We start from the raw sequence: 12054 nt of genomic DNA on the forward strand, positions 1-12054 counted from the left end.
TTCTATTTCCATACAATAAGTCAGAACAAGATCTAAGATATGATTAAAGTGGTGGGTCGACTCATTTACTTTTTGAGCAAAGCCAATAGAGTCTAATAATATATTAAATGCAGTGTTGAGGCTGTCATTCTCAGCATCTGTGTGGATGTTAAAATCGCCCACTATAATTATCTTATCTGAGCTAAGCACTAAGTCAGACAAAAGGTCTGAAAATTCACAGAGAAACTCACAGTAACGACCAGGTGGACGATAGATAATAACAAATAAAACTGTTTTTTGGGACTTCCAATTTGGATGGACAAGACTAAGAGTCAAGCTTTCAAATGAATTAAAGCTCTGTCTGGGTTTTTGATTAATTAATAAGCTGGAATGGAAGATTGCTGCTAATCCTCCGCCCCGGCCCGTGCTACGAGCATTCTGACAGTTAGTGTGACTCGGGGGTGTTGACTCATTTAAACTAACATATTCATCCTGCTGTAACCAGGTTTCTGTAAGGCAGAATAAATCAATATGTTGATCAATTATTATATCATTTACCAACAGGGACTTAGAAGAGAGAGACCTAATGTTTAATAGACCACATTTAACTGTTTTAGTCTGTGGTGCAGTTGAAGGTGCTATATTATTTTTTCTTTTTGAATTTTTATGCTTAAATAGATTTTTGCTGGTTATTGGTAGTCTGGGAGCAGGCACCGTCTCTACGGGGATGGGGTAATGAGGGGATGGCAGGGGGAGAGAAGCTGCAGAGAGGTGTGTAAGACTACAACACTATATATAGTGGCATATTGCAGCATGACACACCCCAAACTTTAGCCACTTCTAATTTGCAAATATGACGTTACCAAAATTCTAGGATCTCTAAAACTTGGTGGGACATTCTATAATTCAAGTGCCTTTTTCTTTTCTTGTCTGTCCACTAATACTGTCTGTAATGAAGGAGATATGAGATGTAAATTATTAAATTTGGAATGTTGGATAGGTGTGAAATCTCCCTGTTTGTCTCGTGGCAATAGTTTGCTCAAGTCCTGAAGAAGTTCATCGAGGAGCACAAACTGTCCGATTTAAAGGTGTGGACTAGCCAGCTGAGGAGAACCATCCAGACCGCAGAGGAACTTGGTGTCCCTTATGAACAGTGGAAGATTCTCAACGAGATTGATGCTGTCAGTACCCTGCTTATCTAACCTGCTCTTTAATCCTCATGTTGCTCTGGTTTCAGATATTTTCTGATACACGCTGGCTGATGGGGAAGAGAGGCTTCTTGGCAATGATGTCTGTTTTAGTTTGGAACTTTAAATGTCAAAACCAGCTATAACTGAAGTCCAGTTCTCAGTACATGGGCAGGCAATACACACACACTGGACTTCACTAGTGATTATGTGTCAGGTAGATGCATTTCTACTGTTTAAACCCTCAAATGGATGCAGCTTAAAGAAAGAAAAAAGAAAACAAGTGTGTACTTTGAATAGCTTGTTACATGGTATCCAGGATGCATGGAGCTCCAGAGTTTTAGGAGCAAACAAAATATAATAAATGATATTGCCTCCACACAACGTACAAATTGGTCCCGTGCTATGATTAATTCATGCAGGACAGAAATACTTAAATAATTTTGGCTGCGGATGTGGCCATTGGAAGAGGTGTGTGCTGGCTCACATATTCTTTATTTCTGTATTTACTTCCAAATTCTAGATTGTAACTCCTCAGAATGTAACCCTGTATCATGACAAAGGTACTTGTTATCCTTTTGCAGGGAGTGTGTGAAGAGATGTCCTACGAGATGATCCAGAAGACTTTCCCAGAAGAGTTTGCGATGAGGGACCAGGACAAGTACAACTATCGCTACCCTGGAGGAGAGGTGATCCACAGCTCAGTTTATCCACAGCTGTTTTTATTCCAGTAAACACAGGCATCCTGTCCACTGGGCGAGAAGTGGACTTTCATCAGCTTCACGCTACTTAATCCTTATATCGGCTGTAGCACCAACGGGCCTCTAACGGACTTAATTCTGCTTCTTCAGAGGCTCATATGTTCTTGTTTGTGTCTGTAGTCCTACCAGGACCTTGTTCAGCGCTTGGAGCCCGTCATCATGGAGTTAGAGCGGCAGGCCAACGTGTTGGTCATCTGTCACCAAGCAGTGATGCGGTGTTTGCTCGCCTACTTTCTGGACAAGAGCGCAGGTCACAAACTTACAAAAGCACAAGCTTATTTCACCACTAAGAGTCTGTGCACATAGAGCTGGAAACATGTTTCTGACAAACTAGTAAAACAAGAAAAAAGGATTTGAAATGCATAATTACAGTTTCAACATTCTAAAATCAGAATTTAGACAAAAAGTCATTTTTAACTTTCAAAGTTTTTTGATTTTGACCTAAAATCTAAATTTCACCTTGATGTCAAAATCATGATGGTGTAGTTTCTTGGCTGCACCTGATGGGACTGAGCATCACTTCATTCACAGGAGCAGAGGCAATTTCTTTAAGACTGCAAGGGAAGCTCAGCTTTCCCGAAAATGCCAAAAAATTAAATGGTCAGATTTATACAGTTGTGTAACATTTCATTGGCTACAAATGTGTTAGAACATTTGTAGCCAATTCATCTCAAGACGAGTTTGTTGAGAATCTGCTACTTATCACAAATCGACTGACTATTTTATTAACTCTCATATGTTCCCATAGCGTCAATGTCATAGATTTCAAGAAATGTTTTTCTTATACCGTCTGTAGTCGGCACATTTGCCCGTAGAAGCTGATCGTCCGTTCACTTCAGTGGGACTGCATGGAATGTTTATTTTTTTTCAGTCCCTTGAAACTCAAGTCATTGGATAATTGCCATGATTTTGTCCCGCCCCCGGACGCCCAGCATCTCTGGGGTGAATGTTGCTGTGGGCGGGCCTGGACGCTGAGCTTCCGTGTGATGATTGGAGTATCAGTTGAAAAGCTGAATCCCATTTTGATTGACAGCTATTTTGGGATATACTCCGTCGCTTAATCATCGGGAGTTCAGTCCCATCGTGGATTTTGTAAGTGAAGTAAAAACACAAACTGCAACCCATTTCTTATTTGCTTGGTGAAATTACTTGACCATTTCCATTGTTCATTTCTTACACTGTAAATAAAACATAGTATGTCCTTGTTACAGTTTAACATGATTTCAACATTCCTTGTTTGAGTTTAATATTGTTTTGTTAGTTCATTCAATCAGTCATCCTGTTGGCTAGGTTGGAGTGAACTAGCCAGCTAGCAAGGTGCACACACGACGGCAGACGATGCTAATATTGTCAACCTGATTTTGGCAAAGCCATTTGATAGTTTTTCTTATGAGGGAAAACTTAGAATTAAACAGCAGAGCAGATCAACACCTAGATTGGATTTGGTGCAACAACTCTCAGGGATGTCTTCTCTGGTCAAAATTGGGTTTTGGGGATCTGTCTAAAGGCTGGTTTACACACAGACGGTTTTGTCGGCGAGTAGTACATAGACCGAAGTTTGCGTTCCGGCTGTTTTCACGGAGGAAAGGGGCGGAGCTTGCCGGCTCCGGTTGTCAGTCAAAATTAACGACGGACCTTGATCACACGGAGCGAGTTGCTGTGGAAAGCTCCCAATACAGAGAGTATCATTATTATTATTTGCTCCAGGAGCTGTCTGGATGACAGCTGCTTTCAGCGGTCCTTCCGCCTCTGCAGGAGCTAGTTTGAGGATCAACTGTACCGTTCACGCGTGCACATGTAAACAGTTAAAAAAATAAAACATAAACTCCGTTGCTTGCTGCAGCTCACTCTTTCCCCAAAAAAACTGTCATAATTGTGTTTAGAAGGCAGTCACATTTGTTTTATTATACATTTGTGTAGTTAATTAATAAAATATTCTCTAGAGACGATTCGCTCGCGCGCGCACGTAGAAAAAAGAAAGAAAAAAAGAAAGTCCGCTCCCGGCTGCTGTTTGCTGCAGGGCTGCAGCTCGCTCTATCCCCCAAAAAACACTGTCATAATTGTGTTTAGAAGCCAGTCACCATTTCCTTCATTATACAGCTGTGTAGCTAATAAGTAAAATAATCTCCAGGACGATTCGCGCGCGCACGTAAAATAAAATTTAAAAGAACCTCCGCTCCACGCTGCTGTGGTGCTGCTGCTTGCTCCAAAAACTGTCATGATTGTAAAATAAAGGACAAAAGAGACATAGGTCCTGCTCACAGGCTGCTACCAGATACAGGACATGTTCAAATCTTCAAACTCCTGACATCTCCACGTCACTACATATTCAGTCCCTGATCGGTCATCGCGGCGCGACGAGAACTGCGGCACTACAGGAAGCGGCAGGATGAAACGGCGATTATAAAGTATCACACGCCGTTGTTTGTCATCACGGGAGGTCTCCAGGAGCGCTCCCGGAATTATTCGACATGTTGAATAATTCTGGGAGTGATTCCCGGTAAAGCCGGAACTAAACCACGCCCCCTAGTGCCGGCGTTAACAACGGCGTGTGATTCTTAAGACGGCCAAAAACTCTTCCGGGACGCTTCCGGGAGCTCTTACCGTCTGTGTGTAAACGGGGCTTAACTTTAACCGGGCATGTAAAAGGCATGAAAAGAGCAATGAACATGTGAGTCTATGTGCAAGGTTAAGTTGCCTGGACAAGGTCAGGGTTCAACATACAGTTAATGAATGTGCTCATATTCAAGTGACAAAACATAATGAATCAGTCAAACAAAACAAGGCCTTGCGAAACTACCTTAGTGATGGGACGTCCTGGCTTGACCGGCAGGAACTATCATTTAGGGGGCACGATGAGAGGACTGAATCATCCAATAAGAGGAATTACAGGAAGTTCACAGAAACATTGTCTAAATATGACTCTGTCCCGGCCACACAATTCCAGCTGTGTCTTCTGGTATTTCTCATTCTGTCCCAAATGACTTGATCGCTGCTCTTGCAGCCACTGTTTCTGATGAGATCAGAGATTAAATTCAAGCTGCTCCCTTTTTTGGATGGCAGGGGGATGAAACAACTGATATTGCTTGTTATGCCCAACTTTCTATCTTTATTCGCTATGTTGATGGTGCAGGTAAAATTCAATAGCGCTTTATTGATTTTCTTGTCATTTCTGAAGGGCGATATGCTCACTCTGTTTTTGAAGTATGAAATGAAAACATGCAGGACTACAATTTTGGGGATAAACTTATGACCAGTGGTGGGCACACTTCTGATAATCCGATAACAGATAATTATCGAAGATAATGTTTTCATTATCGGATTATCTTTTTAGATAAATTAAAAAACCATCATCGGACTAATTATCTTCCGATGAATTACCGTCCGATAACTTTTAGACCGATAACGTACTAAACTAAGCTGAACAGTGAAAAACATTTTCAAAACTGTTAAAGCTTTTGAGACCTACCTGTTAAAAGTTTCCTAATAGGCATGTTGCTCTACCCTCTGCAAACAGAAACCACTCTGTCGTCTGTAAGCAAAAGAGAACTGGTGACCCCAAAAAAAAGCCATTTCCTTTAACACCATACTAATATAATCGCAATGTCACCAAGTCATCCAGATGCATACATGTTTAACTTATGGTTCAAATTTTAACCACCCATTTTAGACAAGTTATTTAAAATTATTGTCATGTCTGAAGTTTATAAAGTGAAAATATCAGATATATGTTTTTGTTTTAAAGTAATGTGCTAATTTTTAAGGTTTTGTGAGCACATGCTGTGCCAGGCAGGAATGCATTCTGCGTAGCATAAGGTAATCTCAGACGTTCACAACAGGACAAATGCATTTCAGACACTCTGTTCAGGGTCCACAGATCTTCTTTGTCTTTCGGCTGTTCCCGTTAGGGGTCGCCACAGCAGATCAATCATTTCCATCTCACCCTGTCCTCTGTATCTTCCTCTGTCACACCAACCACCTGCATGTCCTCTCTCAGCACATCCATGAACCTCCTGTTTGGTCTCCCTCTTCTCCTCCTGCCTGGTGGCTCCATCCTCAGCATCCTTCTCCCTATATACCCTGGGTCCCTCCTCTGCACATGTCCAAACCATCTCAATCTCGCCTCTCTGACTTTGTCTCCAAACCATCCCACCTGAGCTGTCCCTCTGATATGTTCATTCCTAATCTTGTCCATTCTTGTCACTCCCAAAGAGAATCTCAACATCTTCAGCTCTGCCACCTCCAGCTCTGCCTCCTGTCTTTTTGTTAGTGCCACTGTCTCTAAACCATACAACATAGCTGGTCTCACTACTGTTTTGTAAACTTTCCCCTCCACTCTTGCTGATATTCTTCGGTCACAAATCACTCCTGCCACCTTTCTCCACCCTGTCTGCATTCTCTTCTTCACCGCTGTACCACACTCTCCATTACTTTGAACAGTTGACCCCAAATATTTAAACTCATCTACTTTCACCACTTCTACTCCTTGTAACTGCACTATTCCACTGGGCTCCCTCTCATTCACACACATGTACTCAGTCTTGCTTCTACTGACTTTCATTCCCCTTCTCTCCAAAGCATATCTCCACTTCTCCAGACTAGACTCAGCTTGCTCTCTACTCTCACTACAGATCACAATGTTATCTGCAAACATCATAGTCCATGGGGACTCCTGTCTGATCTCATCTGTCAACTTGTCCATCACCACTGCAAACAAGAAAGGACTCAGAGCTGATCCTTGATGTAATCCCACCTCCACCTTGAATGAGTCTGTCATTCCGACTGCGCATCTCACCGCTGTCACACTATTCTTGTACATGTCCTGCACTACCCTAACATACTTCTCTGCCACTCCAGACTTCCTCATACAATGCCACAACTCTTCTCTTGGCACCCTGTCATAAGCTTTTTGTAAGTCCACAAACACACAATGTAATTCTTTCTGTCCTTCTCTGTACTTTTCCAACAGTATTCTCAGAGCAAACATTGCATCTGTAGTGCTCTTTCTCGGCATGAAACCATATTGCTGCTCACAGATCTTCACCTGTTTTCTAAGCCTAGCTTCTACTACTCTTTCCCATAACTTCATGCTGTGGCTGATCAGCTTTATGCCTCTGTAGTTACTGCAGCTCTGCACATCACCCTTGTTCTTGAAAATAGGAACCAGCACACTTCGTCTCCACTCCTCAGGCATGCTCTCACTTTCCAAGATTTTATTAAACAATCTGGTTAGAAACTCTACTGCCATCTCTCCTAGACATTTCCATGCCTCCATTGGAATGTCATCTGGACCAACTGCCTTTCCACTCTTCATCCTCTTCATAGCAGCCCTCACTTCTTCCTTGCTAATCTCTTTTACTTCCTGATTTACTCTCATCACATCATCCAGCCTTTTCTCTCGCTCATTTTCTTTATTCATCAACTCTTCAAAATATTCCCTCCACCTCCTCACTTGTTAGCACATTACCATGTGCATCTTTTACCACCCTAACCTGCTGCACATCCTTTCCAGCTCTGTCCCTTTGTCTGGCCAATCGGTACAAGTCCTTTTCTCCTTCCTTACTATTCAACTTCTTGTACAGCTCGCAATATGCCTTTTCCTTTGCTTTTGCCACTTCTCACCGTACGCCGCATCTCCTTGTACTCCTGTCTACTTTCTTCGTCTCTCCGACTATCCCAAAACTTTTTCGCCAACCTCTTTCTCCTTATGCTTTCCTGGACCTCTTCATTCCACCACCAAGTCTCCTTATCTTCCTTCCACTGTCCAGATGTCATACCCAGTACTGCCCTAGCTGTCTCCCTCACCACATCTGCAGTACTTTTCCAGTTGTCCAAAATTGCTTCCCCTCCAACTAGTGCTTCTCTCACCTGCTCGCTAAATTTCACACAACAGTCTTCCTCCTTCAGCTTCCACCATCTGATCCTTTGTTGAGCTCTCACTCTCTTCTTATTCTTTACCTCTAAAGTCATCCTACAAACAACCATCCTATGCTGTCTAGTGACACACTCTCCTGCTACCACCTTACAGTCTGTGATTTCTTTTAGCTTGCATCTCCTATAAAGAATGTAGTCCACCTGTGTGCACCTTCCTCCACTCTATGTTACCCTGTGCTCCTCCCTTTTCTTAAAGTAGGTATTCACCACAGCCATTTCCATCCTTTTCACAAAATCAACTACCATCTGTCCTTCCCCATTCCTATCCTTGATACCATATCTACCCATTACTTCCTCATCACCTCTGTTCCCTTCACCAACATGCCCATTGAAGTCTGCTCCTATCACCACTCTTTCATGCTTGGGCACACTCTCCACCACCTCATCTAACACACTCCAGAAATCTTCTTTCTCCTTCATCTCACAACCTACCTGTGGGGCATATGCACTGATGATATTCATCATCACCCCTTCAATTTACAACTTCACACTCATCACCCTGTCAGACACTCACTTAACCTCCAACACACTTTTAACATACTCTTCCTTTAAAATGACCCCAACACCATTTCTCTTCCTGTCCTCACCATGGTACAACAAATTGTACCCACCGCCGACCACCACTTGGTCTCTTGCACACACAATATGTCTACCTTTCTCCTCTCCATCATATCAGCCAGCTCTCTCCCTTTACCAGTCATACTACCAACATTCAAAGTCCCCACTCTCATTTCCACCCTTCTAGTTTTCTTCTTCTCCCGCTGTTAGTGGCAACATTTTCCTCCTCTTCTTCATCGTCTTCGCCCAGCAGTAGCCCAATTTCCACCGGCACCCTGTTGGGCAATAGCACCGGTGGCGGACGTTGTTAACCCGGGCCGCGACCGATCCGGTATGGGAATTCGATTCTGAGTCTGCATAGTTGGGTTGGCTTGTTTTACGCCGGATGCCCTTCCTGACGCAACCCTCCTCATTTATCCGGGCTTGGGACCGGCACTCTGAATGTACTGGCTGCACACCCCATGTGGCTGAGTTTGTTCAGGGTCCACAGATAACAGCATTAAACTCTAGTGCCTAAAACTCTCGTGAATATATTCTCTGGGTTTATAGACGTTAGTGTATTTGCGTTTGTTAAATTCCACGCATCTTAAATGTAGCAGACACAGATTATCTGGAATTTTGACATTTTTTTCAAGGCCGCTACTGCCATCTACTGGCCAGGAATGTTCATGGCAGTATTAAACATCTGGGTACCTGGCTGCTCTCAAAGTGTTGGTATTGTCCATTGTCTAGGCGCTTTTTGTGTGCATATATTTGTTAACTTTGTATTCTAAAACTACGGTTAGAATTAATTCCGACTCCTTATCGGTCCACACGAACGAGGTTGGCGCCATGTTTTAGTTTTTGTGAAGTGACGACAAGAGAATAAGGCTCCTGATTGGATAGAATTTTAATCAGTACCGCCACCCAAAGGTTTGGCAGACTAATTACAACACATTTATACGGTTGGATGTGGATGGATTTTTTTTTTTTAAACGACGTAGTGTGGATGAAGTTTTTTTTTTTTTCCCCAAACTAAAAGGGTAAGATATTCGGTTTTACAAATACCTGACAACGTATGTACATGGCCTTATGTCTGTGAAAGGCACTATATAAATAAATTTACTTACTTACTTACTAATATTGAGTGCACGTTTTACAACATCATAAGTTTTAAAACATGCAATTGCGATGACACTTCCAGGGCTCCGTAAAAATGCCTGTTTTTTACAAATAAAAATGAAATATTTTACAAAAGCACATTTATCTTTAAACCAACACACGTCACATTGTGTTGGTTTACATAATGGATTACTGAACCAATCACTGTTTAGCACTTTTACCCAGAATGCTTTGCGGTCTGTGTTTGTTACAAAACCTCAGAATTAGTGCCTTATTCAACATTAAAAGATATATGTTATATTTTAACTTTGTACAAATGACAGAATTGACATTAATGGAGTTATTCTATCAGTATTTTCAAAAAACCATAAGTTAGTATGACTTTATTTTTCAAGACCTCCGCCTGATTGGAGTGTTGAAATTGATAAGGAGCTGGCCTTCTGGCTGCTCTCGGTGTGTCTCTGTGGTAGGAGTGCTGTGTAAACAAGAGCTTCCAGTAGGAGCAGAATGTTGAGAGAAAAATAATTATGATTAGTAAAGAGTTGATTTCATGGGTGCTCTCAGGATTTGTCTGTGCTGCTTCCTGCAGGGGGCAGCATGGTCAAACATTCTTGGTTATTCTTTAGGTCTTTTACCGCTTTTGAAAGCATCAAAAGTGTTAAAAATCAATTTCAGGTCTTTAGTAACTGCAGATGTCCCATAGACAACACCGGAATTTATCGGTTAGCGATTATCTGTAACTTCCTATACATTTTTGGGTGGTTTATCGGTTTATCTTTATCAAAGATAACTTTTCAGTTATCTTATTATCTGTTATCGAAGTTAATTTTTTGGTTATCTGTGCCCACCACTGCTTATGACACAGACATATGATGGGGCTGTTGTCACGGCCTCAGCCCTCAATGGTCTGCAGGCCAAAGTGAAGGCAGCTGCCCCCAGTGGAATGTTTGCGCATTGCACAGACTTAAGCTGGTGCTGTCACAGGGGGCGAAATGCTTGTCTGAGTGCAGAATATTTTTTGCATCACTCTCTGGGTTTCCTACATTTTTCTCCAAATCCACAAAAAGGGCATCTTCTCTTGAGTCTGCAGGCTGTTCAAGGTTGCCTAAAAACGCTTCTTCTCGATGGAGTATCACATCTCGGATAGTGAGCACTGTGGCAAACAGCTATGACAGCCTCCTGCAGACTTTTTTTTTTAAACATCATTGCAGATAAGACAACAGATGATGACAGACTGGATTGTGCCAAAGGGTTTATAATGAAACTGGAGGATTTTAAGTTTGTGTTCATGTTGTACACATATGAACAAATCTTCTCAGAGACTGATGTGGTCTTTGATATTGTCCAGCAAGGGGCCATGGATGTTCTCTCCTGCAAGAAAAGAATTGAGTGTTTCTGCTTTTGACAAAGAAGTTGCAAGAGTGGGCTTTCCAAGGTGTTTATGCCAAAGCAGCAGGTCTCACATCCGACCCACGTGATGAGCTTATGAGAAAGCGCCATCTCTTTCAGTTCCAGGATCCCCAGGAGTGCTACAGAAATCTGTGCATGGCCATCCTTGATAATCTGATGGAGCAGATTCCTCAGCATCTTTCAAATTTGGAAAATTTCCGCTTCTTAGAATTAGTCCAGGGATGTTTGACATGAGAGACTTGCTTCCAGAGGATGTATTCCAGAGTGTCCTGAAAAGTTATGGCCAATACATAAGATTCAGCGAGGCTGAGGTCTGTATTCTGGATTCATATCAGGATTTACAGGGTAACAGGGGAAAGCCATGTGATTTTGTGGTTTTTCTAAAAGACATGGAGTTGGACAAATACCTGGGCTGTACAAACTGTTATCGTTATTGGCAACAACTAGAGCCACATCTGCAGTTGTAGAAAAGCACTTCTGTTTAAATATGGCGTCAAATCAGCGCCAAAACCACACTCGTGTAAAAAAAAAAAAAAAAAAAAAAGCGTTCAGGAGTATTATATTATTTCACGCGCATAGATATGAACAGAGCTAATTTGTACACGCCTCTTAAACATACTAAATCACATGCAAAACATTACAGCACCACCTGTTGTGTGTTGGGGGGGGTGTGGCTGGACATTTTGGTGTTCTTTTCTTTTGTTTGCTCTCCAGGTGGTATGCAAACTGATTTATTGTCTGTGGAGAAGGTGCTGGCATCAACGTGATATGCAGCACCTGTGGATGATGCTTACGTGCGACTTTAAAGACTTTCAGCTGAAGCAGATAATGAGATGGCGTTCTGCATTTAAGCCATGTGTGATTCAAGCAGAATTGCCGGGAACTCGACCTTGTGATGTTCGTTTGTGAGACGCTGAGGACCGCGCCTGGGTTTGACACATCGTGCCTGTGAAGGAGGAGGGGTGAGGGACACATGCTGTCAGCACACATCAGAGGTGATTTGATTGTCTGAATGATTGTTAACAGTAACTTGGTATTTTGTTACGCAGTATATGTGAATATTGATGAGAATTGTGCAGCTCGCTTCTCACTGCCGTGGCGTGCGGACTGATGATCCTCCACCT

At 42.4% G+C, this 12054-nt stretch overlaps 1 protein-coding gene across 1 annotated transcript in view; it reads left to right on the plus strand.

The window, feature by feature from the left end:
• LOC117506350 (6-phosphofructo-2-kinase/fructose-2,6-bisphosphatase 2-like) overlaps nt 1–12054 on the plus strand; it is a 60270-nt gene that overhangs the window by 24499 nt on the left and 23717 nt on the right. The window contains exons 10-12 of the mRNA XM_034165845.1: nt 1014–1160; nt 1751–1855; nt 2048–2177. Coding sequence (XP_034021736.1) covers nt 1014–1160; nt 1751–1855; nt 2048–2177 — 382 coding nt within the window. The remainder of the gene's footprint in view (nt 1–1013; nt 1161–1750; nt 1856–2047; nt 2178–12054) is intronic.

The sequence above is a fragment of the Thalassophryne amazonica genome, chromosome 3 (assembly GCF_902500255.1).
Source record: "Thalassophryne amazonica chromosome 3, fThaAma1.1, whole genome shotgun sequence".
NCBI lineage: Eukaryota > Metazoa > Chordata > Actinopteri > Batrachoidiformes > Batrachoididae > Thalassophryne > Thalassophryne amazonica.